The sequence below is a fragment of the Anomaloglossus baeobatrachus genome, chromosome 4, assembly GCF_048569485.1.
Source record: "Anomaloglossus baeobatrachus isolate aAnoBae1 chromosome 4, aAnoBae1.hap1, whole genome shotgun sequence".
In the NCBI taxonomy this organism is placed as follows: Eukaryota; Metazoa; Chordata; class Amphibia; order Anura; family Aromobatidae; genus Anomaloglossus; species Anomaloglossus baeobatrachus.
The window spans coordinates 20161059-20183521 of record NC_134356.1 but is presented as its reverse complement, the minus strand read 5'-3'; the positions used below and the strand labels follow the sequence as shown (position 1 = coordinate 20183521).

Sequence of the window (22463 nt, the reverse complement as noted above, 5' to 3'; positions counted from 1 at the left end):
GATGAGTGGGTGGGTGGTTGGATGGATGGGTGGATGGATGGGTGGATGGATAAGTAGATGGTTGGATAAGTGGATGGATGAGTGCATGGATACATGGATGGGTGGGTGGATGGATGTATGGATAGATGGATAGATGGGTGGGTGGTTGGATGGATAGATAGATGGGTGGATGGATGGGTGGGTGGATGGATGTATGGATGGATAGATGGGTGGGTGATTGGATGGATGGATAGATGGGTGGGTGGATGGTTGGATGGATGGGTGGATGGATGGATGGATAAGTAGATGGTTGGATAAGTGGATGGATGAGTGCATGGATACATGGATTAGTGGATGGATGGATGGATGGATGGATGGATGGATGGATGGATGGGTGGGTGGATGGGTGGGTGGATGGATGGATGGGTGGGTGGATGGGTGGGTGGATGGATGTATGGATGGATAGATGGGTGGGTGGTTGGATGGATAGATGGGTGGGTGGTTGGATGGATAGGTGGGTGGATGGATGTATGGATGGATAGATGGGTGGGTGGTTGGATGGATGGATAAGTAGATGGTTGGATAAGTGGATGGATGAGTGCATGGATACATGGATTAGTGGAGGGATGGATGGGTGGGTGGGTGGGTGGATGGATGCATGAAAAGATGGGGGGATATATGGATGGATGGATGAGTAGATGGATGACTGAGTGGATTGATGGGTGGATGGATAGATTGGTCAATGGATGAGTAGGTGGATGAACGGATGAGTGGATGGATGGGTGGACAGATGGATGGATGGACGGATGGATGGATGTAAGGGTGGATGGATGGATGGACAGATGGATGGATAGATGGATGGATGGAGGAATAGGTGGATGTATTAATGAATGGGTGGTGGATGGGTAGACAGATGGGTGCATGGATGAGTGGATGAAAGGATAGATGGATGGAGGAATAGGTGGATGGATGAGTGCATGGGTCGATGAATGGATGGATAGATATATGGGTGGATGGATGAGTAGGTGGATAGATAGGTGGATGGATAGATGGACGGACGGATGGTTGATGAATTGAGGGATGGGTGGATGGACGGACAGGTTCCTGTAGTTATAGATATTTCTGCAGTCAGTGGATTTTCCTGTAGATCTCGGAGAATATATTTACTATCTTGTGAGATGTCTCGTCTTCCCCCGGCTTCTCTGTTACTTACACTTATTGCTGGAAGCGCCGAGTGCTGATTACCAGTGTGATTCTGGAGCGACATACCCTGGAGGAGCCAGAACAACAGATCCTGGAGAAGCCAGAACAACAGATCCTGGAGGAGCCAGAACAACAGATCCTGGAGGAGCCAGAGCAACAGACCCTGGAGGAGCCAGAGCAACAGACCCTGGAGGAGCCAGAGCAACAGACCCTGGAGGAGCCAGAGCAACAGACCCTGGAGGAGTCAGAGCAACAGACCCTGGAGGAGCCAGAGCAACAGACCCTGGAGGAGCCGGAGCAACAGACCCTGGAGGAGCCGGAGCAACAGACCCTGGAGGAGCCAGAGCAACAGACCCTGGAGGAGCCAGAGCAACAGATCCTGGAGGAGCCGGAGCAACAGATCCTGGAGGAGCCAGAGCAACAGATCCTGGAGGAGCCAGAGCAACAGATCCTGGAGGAGCCAGAGCAACAGACCCTGGAGGAGCCAGAGCAACAGATCCTGGAGGAGCCGGAGCAACAGATCCTGGAGGAGCCGGAGCAACAGACCCTGGAGGAGCCAGAGCAACAGACCCTGGAGGAGCCAGAGCAACAGATCCTGGAGGAGCCAGAGCAACAGACCCTGGAGGAGCCGGAGCAACAGACCCTGGAGGAGCCGGAGCAACAGACCCTGGAGGAGTCGGAGCAACAGACCCTGGAGGAGCCAGAGCAACAGATCCTGGAGGAGCCAGAGCAACAGATCCTGGAGGAGCCGGAGCAACAGATGCTGGAGGAGCCAGAGCAACAGATGCTGGAGGAGCCAGAGCAACAGACCCTGGAGGAGCCAGAGCAACAGACCCTGGAGAAGCCAGAGCCACAGATCCTGGAGGAGCCAGAGCCACAGATCCTGGAGGAGCCAGAGCAACAGATCCTGGAGGAGCCGGAGCAACAGATCCTGGAGGAGCCGGAGCAACAGACCCTGGAGGAGCCGGAGCAACAGACCCTGGAGGAGCCGGAGCAACAGACCCTGGAGGAGCCGGAGCAACAGACCCTGGAGGAGCCGGAGCAACAGACCCTGGAGGAGCCAGAGCAACAGACCCTGGAGGAGCCAGAGCAACAGACCCTGGAGGAGCCAGAGCGACAGATCCTGGAGGAGCCGGAGCGACAGGGGGGAGCCGGAGCGACAGATCCTGGAGGAGCCGGAGCAACAGATCCTGGAGGAGCCGGAGCAACAGACCCTGGAGGAGCCGGAGCAACAGACCCTGGAGGAGCCGGAGCAACAGATCCTGGAGGAGCCGGAGCGACAAACCCTGGAGGAGCCGCAGCGACAGATCCTGGAGGAGCCGGAGCAACAGATCCTAGAGGAGCCGGAGCAACAGACCCTTGAGGAGCCGGAGCAACAGACCCTGGAGGAGCCGGAGTGACAGATCCTGGAGGAGCCAGAGCAACAGATCCTGGAGACCCTGGAGGAGCCGGAGCAACAGATCCTGGAGGAGCTGGAGCAACAGATCCTGGAGGAGCCAGAGCAACAGATCCTGGAGGAGCCAGAGCAACAGACCCTGGAGGAGCCGGAGCAACAGATCCTGGAGGAGCCAGAGCAACAGATCCTGGAGGAGCCGGAGCAACAGATCCTGGAGAAGCCAGAGCAACAGATCCTGGAGGAGCCAGAGCAACAGATCCTGGGGGAGCCAGAGCAACAGATCCTGGGGGAGCCAGAGCAACAGATCCTGGAGGAGCCAGAGCCACAGATCCTGGAGGAGCCGGAGCGACAGGGGGGAGCCGGAGCGACAGATCCTGGGGGAGCCAGAGCAACAGACCCTGGAGGAGCCAGAGCAACAGATCCTGGAGGAGCCAGAGCAACAGATCCTGGGGGAGCCAGAGCAACAGATCCTGGGGGAGCCAGAGCAACAGATCCTGGAGGAGCCAGAGCCACAGATCCTGGAGGAGCCGGAGCGACAGATCCTGGAGGAGCCAGAGCAACAGATCCTGGAGGAGCCGGAGCAACAGACCCTGGAGGAGCCAGAGCGACAGATCCTGGAGGAGCCAGAGCAACAGATCCTGGAGGAGCCGGAGCAACATACCCTGGAGGAGCCGGAGCAACAGACCCTGGAGGAGCCAGAGCAACAGATCCTGGAGGAGCCAGAGCAACAGATCCTGGAGGAGCCAGAGCAACAGACCCTGGAGGAGCTGGAGCAACAGACCCTGGAGGAGCCAGAGCAACAGATCCTGGAGGAGCCAGAGCAACAGACCCTGGAGGAGCCAGAGCAACAGATCCTGGAGGAGCCAGAGCAACAGATCCTGGAGGAGCCAGAGCAACAGATCCTGGAGGAGCCAGAGCAACAGACCCTGGAGGAGCCGGAGCAACAGACCCTGGAGGAGCCAGAGCAACAGATCCTGGAGGAGCCAGAGCAACAGACCCTGGAGGAGCCAGAGCAACAGATCCTGGAGGAGCCAGAGCAACAGATCCTGGAGGAGCCAGAGCAACAGATCCTGGAGGAGCCGGAGCGACAGATCCTGGAGGAGCCGGAGCAACAGACCCTGGAGGAGCCAGAGCAACAGATCCTGGAGGAGCCAGAGCAACAGACCCTGGAGGAGCCAGAGCAACAGACCCTGGAGGAGCCAGAGCGACAGATCCTGGAGGAGCCGGAGCGACAGATCCTGGAGGAGCCAGAGCAACAGACACTGGAGGAGCCAGAGCAACAGACCCTGGAGGAGCCGGAGCAACAGACCCTGGAGGAGCCGGAGTGACAGATCCTGGAGGAGCCAGAGCAACAGATCCTGGAGACCCTGGAGGAGCCGGAGCAACAGATCCTGGAGGAGCTGGAGCAACAGATCCTGGAGAAGCCAGAGCAACAGATCCTGGAGGAGCCAGAGCAACAGACCCTGGAGGAGCCGGAGCAACAGATCCTGGAGGAGCCAGAGCAACAGATCCTGGAGGAGCCGGAGCAACAGATCCTGGAGAAGCCAGAGCAACAGATCCTGGAGGAGCCAGAGCAACAGATCCTGGGGGAGCCAGAGCAACAGATCCTGGGGGAGCCAGAGCAACAGATCCTGGAGGAGCCAGAGCCACAGATCCTGGAGGAGCCGGAGCGACAGGGGGGAGCCGGAGCGACAGATCCTGGGGGAGCCAGAGCAACAGACCCTGGAGGAGCCAGAGCAACAGATCCTGGAGGAGCCAGAGCAACAGATCCTGGGGGAGCCAGAGCAACAGATCCTGGGGGAGCCAGAGCAACAGATCCTGGAGGAGCCAGAGCCACAGATCCTGGAGGAGCCGGAGCGACAGATCCTGGAGGAGCCAGAGCAACAGATCCTGGAGGAGCCGGAGCGACAGACCCTGGAGGAGCCAGAGCGACAGATCCTGGAGGAGCCAGAGCAACAGATCCTGGAGGAGCCGGAGCAACAGACCCTGGAGGAGCCGGAGCAACAGACCCTGGAGGAGCCGGAGCAACAGACCCTGGAGGAGCCAGAGCAACAGATCCTGGAGGAGCCAGAGCAACAGACCCTGGAGGAGCCAGAGCAACAGATCCTGGAGGAGCCAGAGCAACAGATCCTGGAGGAGCCAGAGCAACAGATCCTGGAGGAGCCAGAGCAACAGACCCTGGAGGAGCCGGAGCAACAGACCCTGGAGGAGCCAGAGCAACAGATCCTGGAGGAGCCAGAGCAACAGACCCTGGAGGAGCCAGAGCAACAGATCCTGGAGGAGCCAGAGCAACAGATCCTGGAGGAGCCAGAGCAACAGATCCTGGAGGAGCCGGAGCGACAGATCCTGGAGGAGCCGGAGCAACAGACCCTGGAGGAGCCAGAGCAACAGATCCTGGAGGAGCCAGAGCAACAGACCCTGGAGGAGCCAGAGCAACAGACCCTGGAGGAGCCAGAGCGACAGATCCTGGAGGAGCCGGAGCGACAGATCCTGGAGGAGCCAGAGCAACAGACACTGGAGGAGCCAGAGCAACAGACCCTGGAGGAGCCGGAGCGACAGACCCTGGAGGAGCCAGAGCAACAGACCCTGGAGGAGCCGGAGCAACAGACCCTGGAGGAGCCGGAGCGACAGATCCTGGAGGAGCCGGAGCGACAGATCCTGGAGGAGCCAGAGCAACAGATCCTGGAGGAGCCAGAGCAACAGATCCTGGAGGAGCCAGAGCAACAGATCCTGGAGGAGCCGGAGCGACAGATCCTGGGGGAGCCGGAGTGGTGGAGAAGTGTCTTGTTTTCCTTTTGTCTTGTGCTCTGGTCACATCCAGATCTGCCGCACTCGTCATATTTGCACAATCATTAAAGCATCTACATGTTTGGTTACATAATCTTTCCTGCTCTGGTCACCCCCAGAGCTGCAATCTGAATTGCACAGCGCAGTTTGGGACTTTAGGCTATGTGCCCACAGGAGCTCGCACCTGTGGATATATCTGCAGGTAGGCCGCAGGTTTCCCGCAGCTGTTCGCCGGAATCCGCAGCTATTTATAGTTGCGGTAGTACAGCGAAATAGCTGCGGTAAACCTGCGGGCATTCGTGCGGCTTACCTGCGGAAGTCTCGGCTTCTATCTCCATAGTGAAGGGCCGGGATTTCCGCAGAAGGAATTGCCATGCAGTTACATGCGGCTGCGGGACAATCCGCACCATATTCCGCAGCCGCACATATCCGCAGCATGGACACCGCACTCCCCATGTCCCATAGGGTAACATGGGGATTGTCTGTGCATGCTAAAACCTGCGGATTTATCTGGAAAATCCTGAAAATCCGCAGATAAATCCGCAGGTTTAATCTCCCGTGGGCACATAGCCTAACACCACAGTTCCCAACTGTCAGATTGGTATTTTATCACATCCGGAGCTGCGCTCTGAATTCTGCAGCGGTCACGTAGCACTTACAGGCGCAGATCTGCTGTAAAGTCACACAAACGCTTTTTGAAACTTTTTTTTTTGTTTTGTAAAGCATTTTACATTGTGGCTTATACAACAGTCACATCCAGAGCTGCATTTGAAATGCTGCAGCGACAGTTTTTCTTACTTTATCGGGTCACATACTTTGGCGTAGAAACAGGGATCTTTCATTTGTTTTATTGCATCACGTCTAATGCTACAATCACCTCCAGAGCTGCATTCAGGATTCGCCGGCTGTAGAATGACATCTTTCTGATCCACCATCAGATCACGTGATTGAGTACACATATGGCTTCAGAGCTGCAATCATTATTCACCAGCAGTGAAATTATTTCTCCACCATCAGGTCACATGATTGAGCATATGCGGCTTATACTCTAGTCACCTCCAGAGCTGCATTCAGGATTCGCCGGCTGTAGGATGACGTCTTACATCTCCACCGCCGAGTCTTGTGATTGAGTATACGTACAGCTTATACTCTGGTCACCTCCAGAGCTGCATTCTGAATTGTGATCTTTGGGGACAGGTTGCAGCTCTGGAGGTGACTGGAGCGCGGCCTCTCACTGCAGACACAGAACAAACACTGAAATTACCTTTGAATCTTCGCGACAAAACAAATCAGACGGAGTCAGCAGCGCCAGCTGCGCGCACAGACGTTACCTGCAGAGCGATCCTCCGGGCGACAGTCTGCAGAGCAGGTGTCTACAAAGTCACCGCAGGAGCCGTCACGTCTGAGCCTTCAAAGATGCCCTAACTGGCGGCAGCGGTACCTGTCAGCTTTATTGTCAGCGGGTATTTATAGAGCGGCACCATGATGTACACACAGGGACGGGGGCGCAGGAAATTAGGCGGCGAGTGCAGAACACCCACCTGCTCTTCTAGTCATTTCTGCCATACACGGCCTATATAATACTGCCACATGGGGGCAAAAAAATACCGCCATATAGTTCCGTAGTAATATAATCCTCTCATATACAGCCAAAGAGTGCCAGGAAAATACAACTTTATATAACGCCTAAAATACCGCCATATACTAGTAATATGATACTCTCACATACAGCCGTATAGTGCCAGGATAATACCACCATATACAACCCACATAATTCCATGATATAGTGTCAAATACAGCCGACATAAACCAGCCATGGCATGCCCAATTAATACCACCATAAAATATGTAAATAATACAACCATATGTTGAGCAAATAATACTGCCAGTGCTGCATATACATTAATAATACCACTATGTAGTGGCAAAATAATACTCCTATATGGGGCCCACATAAAACTGGAATATAAAGTGACGATAATACCACTATATAAAGCCCAAATAAGATCGCTAAGTGCATAGATGTTACTGTCATATACAGTCCTCACATAGTACCGCCATAATACTGCTAAATACAGACCACACATAGTACCACCATAATACTGCTAAATACAGCCCTCATTGTACCACCATAATACTGCTAAATACAGCCTTCATTGTGCCACCATAATACTGCTAAATAAAGACCCCACATAGTACCACCATAATACTGCTAAATACAGCCCATTCATAATACCGCCATAATACTGCTAAATACAGCCCATTCATAATACCGCCATAATACTGCTAAATACAGCCCACTCATATACCTCCATAATACTGCTAAATACAGCCCACTCATAGTACCTCCATAATACTGCTAAATACAGCCCACTCATATACCTCCATAATACTGCTAAATACAGTTCACTCATAGTACCGCCATAATACTGCTAAATACAGCCCACTCATATACCTCCAAAATACTGCTAAATACAGTTCACTCATAGTACCGCCATAATATTGCTAAATACAGACCTCATAGAGTCCCACCATAATACTTCTAAATACAGCCCACTAATAGTACCTCCATAATACTGCTAAATACAGACCTCACATAGAACCAACATAATACTGCTAAATACAGACCTCATATTGTATCGCCATAATACTGCTAAATACAGGCCTCACATCGTACCGCCATAATACTGCTAAATACAGGCAACATATAGTACCGCAATAATACTGCCAAATACAGCCCACACCTAGTACTGCCAAATACAGTGCACACATAGTACCGCCATAATACTGCTAAATACAGCTCACACATAGAACTGTCATAATACTGCTCAATACAGTCCTTAATACTTAACCACCATAATACTGCTATAGTCCTCACATAGTACCTTCATAATACTGCTGTAGTCCTCACATAGTACCGCTATAATACTGCTATAGTTCTCACATAGTACCGCCATAATACTGCTAAAGACAGCTCACACATAGAAGCGCCATAATACTGCTATAGTCCTCACATAGTACTGCCATAATACTGCTAAATACAGCTCACACATAGTACCGCAATAATACTGCTATAGTTCTCACATAGTACCGCCATAATACTGCTAAATACAGCTCACACATAGTACCGCCATAATACTGCTATAGTTCTCACATAGTACCGCCATAATACTGCTAAATACAGCTCACACATAGTACCGCCATAATACTGCTATAGTCCTCACATAGTACCGCCATAATACTGCTATAGTCCTCACATAGTACCGCCATAATACTGCTATAGTCCTCACATAGTACCGCCATAATACTGCTAAATACAGCTCACACATAGTACCGCCATAATACTGCTATAGTCCTCACATAGTACTGCCATAATACTGCTATAGTCCTCACATAGTACTGCCATAATACTGCTATAGTCCTTACATAGTACCGCCATCAGCGCTCGCCGTCACTCTCAGTCTTTTCCGCCAGTTATTGTATTGGGTCTTCCCCAGACCCCGTCTATGTTCGGTGAGATCCCCTAAGCGATGGGCACATTAATTTTTCGGCAGAACATTTGACCGCCTGTCGCCCGGCGCTAATTACCACTCATCAATACACGTCCTCTGAGGAATCAAAGAAGGCGCCAACCCCGACGTCTCTCCTGGCAATGAGGAGGTTAAACCAGTTTAATTTTCTTGGTCAAACACCCCAAATGTGTGTGATGTGAGCGGCGCCTCCAGGTTGACAGCTCCGTATAGCGGTGACTTCCAGATAAATGAGGGAGATTTGAAGGTTAGGCGGATTTATTCTCACATTCGGAGTTGGTGACGTGCAGAGAACTCTTCTGCCATCTGGTGGACAGTGCAGAGCACTGCAGGTCATATGTGTATGAGAAATCTGCTCCATGGACAGAAAATATGTGCTGCAGGGAATCAGTATACACGTGTGCGTTACTATATCTGACTGACCGCCAGTGTGAGGACTGTGCGGATACAGCAGGAGCAAGACCACCAGAAGGGAAACGAGAGTAATACATCCATAATACCGCCATCCTATAACATATTATGCCACAGTGCTAAAAAAGGCACTGACACAATACTGACATACAGTGTTTACATAGGGTTACCATATAGCATTGCCGTACAGTTCCTACATAATACCGCCATCCTATAATAATAATATACTATACCACAGTTCTAATAAAGGCACTGATATTATACTGACATACAGTGTTCACATAGGGTTACCATATAGCATTGCCATACAGTTCCTACATAATACCGCCATCCTATAATAATAATATACTATACCACAGTTCTAATAAAGGCACTGACATAATACTGACATACAGTGTTCACATGGGGTTACCATATAGCATTGCCATACAGTTCCTACATAATACCGCCATCCTATAATAATAATAATATACTATACCACAGTTCTAATAAAGGCACTGATATTATACTGACATACAGTGTTCACATAGGGTTACCATATTGCATTGCCATACAGTTCCTACATAATACCGCCATCCTATAATAATAATAATATACTATACCACAGTTCTAATAAAGGCACTGATATTATACTGACATACAGTGTTCACATAGGGTTACCATATAGCATTGCCATACAGTTCCTACATAATACCGCCATCCTATAATAATAATATACTATACCACAGTTCTAATAAAGGCACTGATATTATACTGACATACAGTGTTCACATAGGGTTACCATATAGCATTGCCTTACAGTTCCTACATAATACCGCCATCCTATAATAATAATATACTATACCACAGTTCTAATAAAGGCACTGATATTATACTGACATACAGTGTTCACATAGGGTTACCATATAGCATTGCCATACAGTTCCTACATAATACCGCCATCCTATAATAATAATATACTATACCACAGTTCTAATAAAGGCACTGATATTATACTGACATACAGTGTTCACATAGGGTTACCATATAGCATTGCCTTACAGTTCCTACATAATACCGCCATCCTATAATAATAATATACTATACCACAGTTCTAATAAAGGCACTGACATAATAAAGACATACAGTGTTCACATAGGGTTACCATATAGCATTGCCATACAGTTCCTACATAATACCGCCATCCTATAATAATAATAATATACTATACCACAGTGCTAATAAAGGCACTGACATAATACTGACATACAGTGTTCACATAGGGTTACCATATAGCATTGCCATACAGTTCCTACATAATACCGCCATCCTATAATAATAATAATATACTATACCACAGTTCTAATAAAGGCACTGATATTATACTGACATACAGTGTTCACATAGGGTTACCATATAGCATTGCCTTACAGTTCCTACATAATACCGCCATCCTATACTATACCATCAGTGCAAAAAAAGCAGTAATATACAGTGTACACATAATACTGCCATACAGTGCTACCCAAAAACACTGTCATATAGTATCGCCATACAGTGCTTACAGTCATGACCAAAAGTTTTGAGAATGACACCAAAATGCTATTTTCACATGATCTGTTCCCTCTGGTTTTTGTGTTTGTCTGATGTTACATCACATACAGGAATATAATTGCAGTCATATTATGGGACCAGAAGCTTCTATTGACATTAGAATGAGTTAATGCAGCGAGTGAATATTTGCAGTGTTGCCCCTTCTTCTTCAGGACCTCTGCAATTCTCCCGGGCAGCTGTCAATCATCTTCTGGAGCAAATCCTGACTGATCGCGGTCCATTCTTGCATAAGCAATGCTTGCATTTTGCCAGAATTTGTTGGTTTTTGTTTGTCCACCCGTCTCTTGATGATTGCCCACAAGTTCTCAATGGGATTAAGATCTGGGGAGTTTCCAGGCCATGGACCCAAAATCTCTATGTTTTGTTCCATGAGCCATTTAGTGATCCCCTTTGCTTTATGGCAAGGTGCTCCATAATGCTGGAAAATGCATTGTTGGGCACCAAACTGCTCTGGGACAGTTGGGAGAAGTTGCTCTTGGAGGACATTCTGGTGCCATTCTTTATTCATGGCTGTGTTTTTAGGCCAGACTGTGGGTGGTGCGATTCCCTTGGCTGAGAAGCAGCCCCACACATGAATGGTTTCCAGATGGAAGCTCTCTCCTTGAAGTTCTTGATGATGCGATAGATTGTGACTGAGGTGCAATCTTTGTAGCTGCGATGCTCTTCCCTGTTAGGCCATTTTTGTGCAGAGCAATGATGGCTGCACGTGTTTCTTTAGAGATAACCATGGTTAACTGAAGAGAAACAATGATACCAAGCACCAGCCTCCTTTTAAAGTGTCCAGTGGTGTCATTCTTACTTAATCATGATTGATCGCCAGCCCTGTCATCATCAACACCCACACCTGTGTTACTGGAACAATCACTAAAACAATGTTAGCTGCTCCTCCTAAGGCAGGAATGCAATGATGATGATGATGATGATGATGATGAAATGTGTTTTGGGGGTTAAAGTTCATTTTCTTACCAATATTGACTTTGCAAGTAATTGCTGTTAAGCTGATCACTCTTTATGACATTCTGGAGTATATGCAAATTGCCATTAGAAAAAGCAGTAGACTTTGTAAAAATTAATATTTGTAGCATTCTCAAAACTTTTGGCCATGACTGTGTATAATACCGCCAACCTATAATAAACATTAAGTTGTAAGAAAGCCATAACATACAGTGCACATATAATACTGCCATACCAGGCACCCAAAATAATGAAATAGTGTATTGCCATACAGTTATTACATAATACCGCCATAATTTAATATACCATCAGTGCTAATAAAGTATTAATATACAGTGTACACATAATACTGCAATACAGTGCTCCCAAAATACTGCAGTATACTATTGTCATACATTGTTTACATAATACCGCCATACTATAATATACCATCAGTGCTAAAAAACAATAACATACAGTGTACACATAATACTGCTATACAGTGTACTCAAAATGCTGACATACAATATAGCCATGCAGTTTACATAATACCGCCATCCTATAATATACCATCAGTGCTAAAAAGCCATATCATACAGTGTACAAATAATGCTGCCATACAGTGATCCCAAAATACTGCCATATACAGTGCTTACATAATACCGCCATACTATACCATCAGTGCTAAAAAGCAGCACATATAATACTGCCATATGATGATCTCAAAATACTGCCATATACCTTAGTATTGCCGTACAGTTTTTACATAATACTGCCATCCTACCCATCAGTGCTAAGAAAGACGTAACATACAGGGTACATATAATACTGCCATACAGCACTCCCAAAATATTGACACATACAGTGCTTACATAATACCGCCATAATGTAATATACCTTCAGTGCTAAAAAAGCAGTAACATACCGTGTATAAATAATGCTGCCATACTTGGCTTCCAGAATACTGCCACATACAGCACTTTTATAATACCACCATAATGTAATATATCATCAGTGCTAAAAAAAGCCATAACATACAGTGTACAAATAATGCTGCCATATTGTGCCTCCAAAATACTGCCATATAGTATTGCCATACAGTGCTTACATTATACCGCCATCCTAAAATATAAATGAAAACTGGTACAGTGTTTACATAATGCTGCCATTCAATGCTCACATAATACCGCCACACTTTAACATACCACCATAACCCGGGCAATGGACAGTAAACTATAGAATGGAAATTTTTTTTATCAAGAGGTAAATTGCAGACTTGCTTAATTTTTTTTTACAAATACCCATTTATGATGATGAAGCCCCAGCTCCTCCTGGCTGCAGTAACGCATCTGAACACCAGGGGGCAGCATTGATTAATCTGCAGAGTTCCCCTTTAAGCAGTTGGCTGGCGGCGGGGATAAGTGCTCCGGCAGCTCGGTCCCAGCTGGCGCTTTCAGGATGAATTACGCTGCTGGCTCAGCACACCTCCTCCGCAGGCTGCACATCTCCTGTCTACGCACAAATCATTACTTTAATGGCAGCGGAAAGACCGGGAGCTGGCAAATCCCCAAATGCTGGAGACTGGCGACCATCCGACCCCTCCCCACCCCCGTCCTGTGACAGCTCAGGTTATTAGTGCTATCTGGGAAAGCTGGGTGGTGCGAACCAATATGGCCGCCATTAGGGCCCTTAAAGGGGTTGTCACCCAGCTTTGCTTAAGGTCAGATGCGTATATCTGCTTAATTATCCTTGCTCAAAAGTATCGGTGCAGAACAAAAAAGCCCCCCTAAATGGCTGTTATGGGGGTTTTCAGCGCAGGCCGCCTCCCCTTTTTTATTTAGCTGGCACAGCGCCAAGCATTTAGTAGTGGCCGAGTCCGGTACTGCAGCTCCCTGCAATACGAGGCACAGCCTGGCAAATAATGCAGCGCTTAGCTAGCGGATGGGCAGGGGTGACGTGGCAGCAGTCGGACCCCCAGAAGTCACAGTTTAGCAGCAGCGCAGAGTATTTCAGGAGGTGATGCGATTGCCTTTTTCTTGCAGGTTATTCACTGGAATTCTCCCAAGAAGCTGCGAGTGAAGAACAAACACGTGGAATTCTTCCGGAACCTGTACCTGACCTTCCTGGAGTACGACGGGAACCTCCTGCGCAGGGAGCTGTTCGGCTGCCCCAGCGAGACCGGCGTCAACAGCGAGAACGTGAGTGCGAGGGGTTAACGGTGACACGCTCACAGCTGAGGATCTGGTGCCATCTCACCCACATCTCACTGCTGTGCTGAGACTTCGTTACAATGTGTCAGCGCAGGAAAAAGAGTGTATAAGAGCATTGTCAGCGCTGGGTGCAATTGTAGCAAATCATCAGCTGTGAGTAATGCTGTGTGCGGATATGGCGGGGGATATGGCGGGGGATATGGTGGGGGAATATGGCACGGGATATGGCGGGGGGGATATGGTGGGGGATATGGCGGGGGATATTGCAGGGGATATGGCGGGGGATATGGTGGGGGAATATGGCACGGGATATAGCGGGGGATATGGCGGTGGATATGGCGGGGGATATGGCGGGGGATACGGCGGGGGATATGGTGGGGGAATATGGCACGGGATATGGCGGGGGATACGGCGGGGGATATGGTGGGGGAATATGGCACGGGATATGGTGGGGGATATAGCGGGGGGATATGGCGGGGGATACGGCGGGGGATATGGTGGGGGATATGGCGGGGGATACGGCGGAGGATATGGCGGGGGATATGGTGGGGGATGTGCCGGCCCTGGAGATGCCATCTCACCACTCTCTGCCCTAACAAGTCCCCGTCCTGACCGGCTCCGATGCTTTGTAATTTTTATTACACGATGCCATCTGTTGGCGCTGCCCGCTGTGCCCTCCGCCCCTCCGGCATCACAGCCGCACCGCCAGCATGCAGATTCATCACTTATCTGACGCCGGCGACACAGAGCACCGCACACAGTGCCCAGCCAATGGCAATCATCACACCCCTTCACTGCCAGGCAGCATGAAAACCCGACACTGTGCCAAATGTAAATGTTAGCTCTGCTACATCTGACTAATATCATTCAACTGCACCTGACTAACTCGTGTCAACTACATCTACCTCAGCTCTGCTACCTCTGGAAACTAGATGTTGTTTATTTATTTTTGACGAACTGTAACTTCAGCTCTGCTGCATCTCACAAGCTCAGATTAATGCATCTCATAAGCTTAACTCTGCTGTAAATCACAAACTCAGCTCTTCTGCATCTCATAAGCTCAGCTCTGCTGCATCTCACAAACTCAACACTGCTGCATCTAACAAACTCAACACTGCTGCATCTCACAAGCTCAGCTCTGCTGCATCTCACAACCTCAGCTCTACAGCATCTCACAAGCTCAGCTCTGCAGCATCTCACAAGCTCAGTTCTGTGCATCTCACAAGCTCAGTTCTGTGCATCTCACAAGCTCAGTTCTGTGCATCTCACAAGCTTAGCTCTGCTGCATCTCACAAGCTCAGCTCTGCAGCATCTCACAAGCTCAGTTCTGTGCATCTCACAAGCTCAGTTCTGTGCATCTCACAAGCTCAGCTCTGCTGCATCTCACAATCTCAGCTCTGCTGCATCTCACAAGCTCAGTTTAATGCATCTCACAAGCTTAGCTCTGCTGTAAATCACAAACTCAGCCCTGCTGCATCCCATAAGCTCAGCTCTTCTGCATCTCACAGTTCAGCTCTGCTGTATTTCACAAGCTCAGCTTTGTTGCATCTCACAAGCTCAGCTCTGTTGCATCTCACAAGCTCAGCTCTGCTGCATCCCATAAGCTCAACTCTGATGCATCTCACAAGCTCAGCTCTACTGCATCTCACCAGCTCAGCTTTGATGCATCTCACCAGCTCAGTTCTGTGCATCTCACAAGCTCAGCTCTGCTCCATCTCACAAGCTCAGTTCTGTGCATCTCACAAGCTCAGCTCTGCTGCATCTCACAAGCTCAGTTCTGTGCATCTCACAAGCTCAGCTCTGCTGCATCTCACAAGCTCAGCTCTGCTGCATCTCACAAGCTTAGCTCTGCTGCATCTCACGAGCTCAGCTCTGCTACATCTCACGAGCTCAGCTCTGCTGCATCTCACGAGCTCAGCTCTCCTGTATCTCACGAGCTCAGCTCTGCTGCATCTCACGAGCTCAGCTCTCCTGTATCTCACAAGCTCAGCTCTGCTGCATCTCACAAGCTCAGCTCTGCTGCATCTCACAAGCTCAGCTCTGCTGCATCTCACAAGCTCAGCTCTGCTGCATCTCACAAGCTCAGCTCTGCTGCATCTCACAAGCTCAGCTCTATCTCATAAGGTGGAGTCGCCATGAACGTTTTGGATGTTCACAGAGCGTTTGGAGCTACTGTCAACAATCAGAGCTGCAGTGTAAAGCATGGTGGACACAGTATGAGCGTGGTGTCTCTGTATTTAGCACGCTTTCTACGCTCACAGTCCCACCAGCCACAGTGGACAATCCCTTGAAGAAGATAATGTGCAGGGTGAGATGAATCCCTCGGCTTTGTCTCTGTCTCCCCCCGGTGGTGACGAGCAGTACTGCACATTTGTGAGTGTTTTTGGCTATTCTGCGCCCCGGTGCTGACTTGTAATAATTTTCTCCGCCCACCCCCATAAGCTGATGGTGACAGCCGCCTCTTCGTATGGCTTTGCACTGCTTACACCTCGGACCTTCATCCCGAGCCGCCGAGTTTCTAGCAGCGATTTTCTCTTGAATAAAACATCAAAGATTGTTTCCCCGTGTCGGCTGAAAATATCACTAATCACTGAGAAAACTGTCCTGGAAGAGCAACACTGCAAAAGAAATCTGTAAAAAGCGCCAGCCACATAGGACGGCATTATTTATTCTCTTAAAGGGACACTCCGATTTTTCCTAGTAGAACTCGGACTCACTGTGTCCTGTCCGTCTCTGTCCGCAGCTCCAGAAGCAGCTGTCAGAACTGGACGAGGACGACCTGTGCTACGAGTTTAGACGGGAGAGGTTCACGGTTCACCGCACTCACCTCTACTTCCTGCACTACGAGTACGAGCCGGCCAACGACGACTCCGACGTCACACTAGTGGCGCAACTGTCCATGGACAGGTAAGTGATAGCGGTAATAATAGAAGAGCAGCCTCATAAAGCCACCACTAGGGGGAGCACACTGCATACAGGTGTATACACCTCCCATTCATATCTATACTAGCTGTATACGTCTTCACGTAATGAGCCCCCTCTAGTGGTGGCTGTATATTCTGTATGTAGTGAGCTCCCCCTAGTGGTGGCTGTATATTCTGTATGTAGTGAGCTCCCCCTAGTGGTGGCTGTATATTCTGTATGTTTTGAGCTCCCTCTAGTGGTGACTGTATATTCTGTATGTAGTGAGCTCCCTCTAGTGGTGGCTGTATATTCTGTATGTAGTGAGCTCCCCTTAGTGGTGGCTGTATAAATCTGTATGTAGTGAGCTCCCTCTAGTGGTGGCTGTATAAATCTGTATGTAGTGAGCTCCCTCTAGTGGTGGCTGTATAATCTGTATGTAGTGAGCTCCCTCTAGTGGTGGCTGTATAAATCTGTATGTAGTGAGCTCCCTCTAGTGATGGCTGTATAATCTGTATGTAGTGAGCTCCCTCTAGTGGTGGCTGTATAAATCTGTATGTAGTGAGCTCCCTCTAGTGGTGGCTGTATAAATCTGTATGTAGTGAGCTCCCTCTAGTGGTGGCTGTATATTCTGTATGTAGTGAGCTCCCCCTAGTGGTGGCTGTATAAATCTGTATTTAGTGAGCTCACTCTAGTGGTGGCTGTATAAATCTGTATGTAGTGAGCTCCCCCTAGTGGTGGCTGTATAATCTGTATGTAGTGAGCTCCCTCTAGTGGTAGCTGTATAATCTGTATGTAGTGAGCTCCCTCTAGTGGCGGCTGTATAATCTGTATGTAGTGAGCTCCCTCTAGTGGTGGCTGTATAATCTGTATGTAGTGAGCTCCCTCTAGGGGTGTCTGTATAATCTGTATGTAGTGAGCTCCCTCTAGTGGTGGCTGTATAATCTGTATGTAGTGAGCTCCCTCTAGTGGTGGCTGTATAATCTGTATGTAGTGAGCTCCCTCTAGTGGTGGCTGTATAATCTGTATGTAGTGAGCTCCCTCTAGTGGTGACTGTATAAATCTGTATGTAGTGAGCTCCCTCTAGTGGTGGCTGTATAAATCTGTATGTAGTGAGCTCCCTCTAGTGGTGGCTGTATATTCTGTATGTAGTGAGCTCCCCCTAGTGGTGGCTGTATAAATCTGTATTTAGTGAGCTCCCTCTAGTGGTGGCTGTATAAATCTGTATGTAGTGAGCTCCCCCTAGTGGTGGCTGTATAATCTGTATGTAGTGAGCTCCCTCTAGTGGTAGCTGTATAATCTGTATGTAGTGAGCTCCCTCTAGTGGCGGCTGTATAATCTGTATGTAGTGAGCTCCCTCTAGTGGTGGCTGTATAATCTGTATGTAGTGAGCTCACTCTAGTGGTGTCTGTATAATCTGTATGTAGTGAGCTCCCTCTAGTGGTGGCTGTATATTCTGTATGTAGTGAGCTCCCCTTAGTGGTGGCTGTATAAATCTGTATGTGGTGAGCTCCCTCTAGTGGTGGCTGTATATTCTGTATGTAGTGAGCTCCCTCTAGTGGTGGCTGTATAAATCTGTATGTGGTGAGCTCCCTCTAGTGGTGGCTGTATAATCTGTATGTAGTGAGCTCCCTCTAGTGGTGGCTGTATAAATCTGTATGTAGTGAGCTCCCTCTAGTGATGGCTGTATAATCTGTATGTAGTGAGCTCCCTCTAGTGGTGGCTGTATAAATCTGTATGTAGTGAGCTCCCTCTAGTGGTGGCTGTATAAATCTGTATGTAGTGAGCTCCCTCAAATGGTGGCTGTATAAATCTGTATGTAGTGAGCTCCCTCTAGTGGTGACTGTATAAATCTGTATGTAGTGAGCTCCCTCTAGTGGTGGCTGTATAAATCTGTATGTAGTGAGCTCCCTCTAGTGGTGGCTGTATATTCTGTATGTAGTGAGCTCCCCCTAGTGGTGGCTGTATAAATCTGTATTTAGTGAGCTCCCTCTAGTGGTGGCTGTATAAATCTGTATGTAGTGAGCTCCCCCTAGTGGTGGCTGTATAATCTGTATGTAGTGAGCTCCCTCTAGTGGTAGCTGTATAATCTGTATGTAGTGAGCTCCCTCTAGTGGCGGCTGTATAATCTGTATGTAGTGAGCTCCCTCTAGTGGTGGCTGTATAATCTGTATGTAGTGAGCTCACTCTAGTGGTGTCTGTATAATCTGTATGTGGTGAGCTCCCTCTAGTGGTGGCTGTATAATCTGTATGTAGTGAGCTCCCTCTAGTGGTGGCTGTATAATCTGTATGTAGTGAGCTCCCTCTAGTGGTGGCTGTATAATCTGTATGTAGTGAGCTCACTCTAGTGGTGTCTGTATAAATCTGTATGTAGTGAGCTCCCTCTAGTGGTGGCTGTATAAATCTGTATGTAGTGAGCTCCCTCTAGTGGTGGCTGTATAATCTGTATGTAGTGAGCTCCCTCTAGTGGTGGCTGTATAATCTGTATGTAGTGAGCTCCCTCTAGTGGTGACTGTATACATCTGTATGTAGTGAGCTCCCTCTAGTGGTGGCTGTATAAATCTGTATGTAGTGAGCACCCTCTAGTTGTGGCTGTATAATCTGTATGTAGTGAGCTCCCTCTAGTGGTGGCTGTATAAATCTGTATGTAGTGAGCTCCCTCTAGTGGTGACTGTATAAATCTGTATGTAGTGAGCTCCCTCTAGTGGTGACTATAAATCTGTATTTAGTGAGCTCCCTCTAGTGGTGGCTGTATAAATCTGTATGTAGTGAGCTCCCCCTAGTGGTGGCTGTATAAATCTGTATGTGGTGAGCTCCCTCTAGTGGTGGCTGTATAATCTGCATGTAGTGAGCTCACTCTAGTGGTGGCTGTATAATCTGTATGTAGTGAGCTCCCTCTAGTGGTGGCTGTATAATCTGTATGTAGTGAGCTCCCTCTAGTGGTGGCTGTATAATCTGTATGTAGTGAGCTCCCTCTAGTGGTGGCTGTATAATCTGTATGTAGTGAGCTCCCTCTAGTGGTGGCTGTATAATCTGTATGTAGTGAGCTTCCTCTAGTGGTGTCTGTATAAATCTGTATGTAGTGAGCTCCCTCTAGTGGTGACTGTATATATCTGTATGTAATGAGCTCCCTCTAGTGGTGACTGTATATATCTGTATGTAATAAGCTCCCTCTAGTGGTGGCTGTATAATCTGTATGTAGTGAGCTCCCTCTAGTGGTGGCTGTATAATCTGTATGTAGTGAGCTCCCTCTAGTGGTGGCTGTATATATCTGTATGTAGTGAGCTCCCTCTAGTGGTGGCTGTATATATCTGTATGTAGTGAGCTCCCTCTAGTGGTGGCTGTATAATCTGTATGTAGTGAGCTCCCTCTAGTGGTGACTGTATACATCTGTATGTAGTGAGCTCCCTCTAGTGGTGACTGTATATATCTGTATGTAATGAGCTCCCTCTAGTGGTGACTGTATATATCTGTATGTAATGAGCTCCCTCTAGTGGTGGCTGTATAATCTGTATGTAGTGAGCTCCCTCTAGTGGTGGCTGTATAATTTGTATGTAGTGAGCTCCCTCTAGTGGTGGCTGTATAAATCTGTATGTAATGAGCTCCCTCTAGTGGTGGTTGTATAATCTGTATGTAGTGAGCTCCTTCTAGTGGTGGCTGTATAATCTGTATGTAGTGAGCTCCCTCTAGTGGTGGCTGTATATATCTGTATGTAGTGAGCTCCCTCTAGTGGTGGCTGTATAAATCTGTATGTAATGAGCTCCCTCTAGTGGTGGCTGTATAATCTGTATGTAGTGAGCTCCTTCTAGTGGTGGCTGTATAATCTGTATGTAGTGAGCTCACTCTAGTGGTGTCTGTATAATCTGTATGTAGTGAGCTCCCTCTAGTGTTGGCTGTATAATCTGTATGTAGTGAGCTCCCTCTAGTGGTGGCTGTATAATCTGTATGTAGTGAGCTCCCTCTAGTGGTGACTGTATACATCTGTATGTAGTGAGCTCCCTCTAGTGGTGGCTGTATAAATCTGTATGTAGTGAGCTCCCTCTAGTGGTGGCTGTATAAATCTGTATGTAGTGAGCTCCCTCTAGTGGTGAATGTATAAATCTGTATGTAGTGAGCTCCCTCTAGTGGTGACTATAAATCTGTATGTAGTGAGCTCCCTCTAGTGGTGGCTGTATAAATCTGTATGTAGTGAGCTCCCCTTAGTGGTGGCTGTATAAATCTGTATGTGGTGAGCTCCCTCTAGTGGTGGCTGTATAATCTGCATGTAGTGAGCTCACTCTAGTGGTGGCTGTATAATCTGTATGTAGTGAGCTCCCTCTAGTGGTGGCTGTATAATCTGTATGTAGTGAGCTCCCTCTAGTGGTGGCTGTATATTATGTATGTAGTGAGCTCCCTCTAGTGGTGACTGTATAATCTGTATGTAGTGAGCTCCCTCTAGTGGTGGCTGTATAATCTGTATGTAGTGAGCTCCCTCTAGTGGTGGCTGTATAATCTGTATGTAGTGAGCTTCCTCTAGTGGTGACTGTATAAATCTGTATGTAATGAGCTCCCTCTAGTGGTGACTGTATATATCTGTATGTAATAAGCTCCCTCTAGTGGTGGCTGTATAATCTGTATGTAGTGAGCTCCCTCTAGTGGTGGCTGTATAATCTGTATGTAGTGAGCTCCCTCTAGTGGTGGCTGTATATATCTGTATGTAGTGAGCTCCCTCTAGTGGTGGCTGTATATATCTGTATGTAGTGAGCTCCCTCTAGTGGTGGCTGTATAATCTGTATGTAGTGAGCTCCCTCTAGTGGTGACTGTATACATCTGTATGTAGTGAGCTCCCTCTAGTGGTGACTGTATAATCTGTATGTAGTGAGCTCCCACTAGTGGTGACTGTATAATCTGTATGTAGTGAGCTCCCTCTAGTGGTGGCTGTATAATCTGTATGTAGTGAGCTCTCTCTAGAGGTGGCTGTATAATCTGTATGTAGTGACCTCCCTCTAGTGGTGGCTGTATAAATCTGTATGTAATGAGCTCTGTCTAGTGGAGGCTGTATAATCTGTATGTAGTGAGCTCCCTCTAGTGGTGGCTGTATAAATCTGTTTGTAGTGAGCTCCCTCTAGTGATGGCTGTATAATCTGTATGTAGTGAGCTCCCTCTAGTGGTGGCTGTATAATCTGTATGTAGTGAGCTCCCTCTAGTGGTGGCTGTATAAATCTGTATGTAGTGAGCTCTGTCTAGTGGAGGCTGTATAAATCTGTATGCAGTGATCTCCCTCTAGTGGTGACTGTATAATCTGTATGTAGTGAGCTCCCTCTAGTGGTGGCTGTATAAATCTGTATGTAGTGAGCTCCCTCTAGTGATGGCAGTATAATCTGTATGTAGTGAGCTCCCTCTAGTGGTGGCTGTATAATCTGTATGTAGTGAGCTCCCTCTAGTGATGGCTGTATAATCTGTATGTAGTGAGCTCCCTCTAGTGGTGGCTGTATAAATCTGTATGTAGTGAGCTCCCTCTAGTGGTGGCTGTATTATCTG

General features: G+C 48.2%; 1 protein-coding gene across 1 annotated transcript in view; it reads left to right on the top strand.

The window, feature by feature from the left end:
• LARGE1 (LARGE xylosyl- and glucuronyltransferase 1) overlaps positions 1–22463 on the top strand; it is a 491216-nt gene that overhangs the window by 443787 nt on the left and 24966 nt on the right. The window contains exons 10-11 of the mRNA XM_075343800.1: positions 13875–14030; positions 16786–16949. Coding sequence (XP_075199915.1) covers positions 13875–14030; positions 16786–16949 — 320 coding nt within the window. The remainder of the gene's footprint in view (positions 1–13874; positions 14031–16785; positions 16950–22463) is intronic.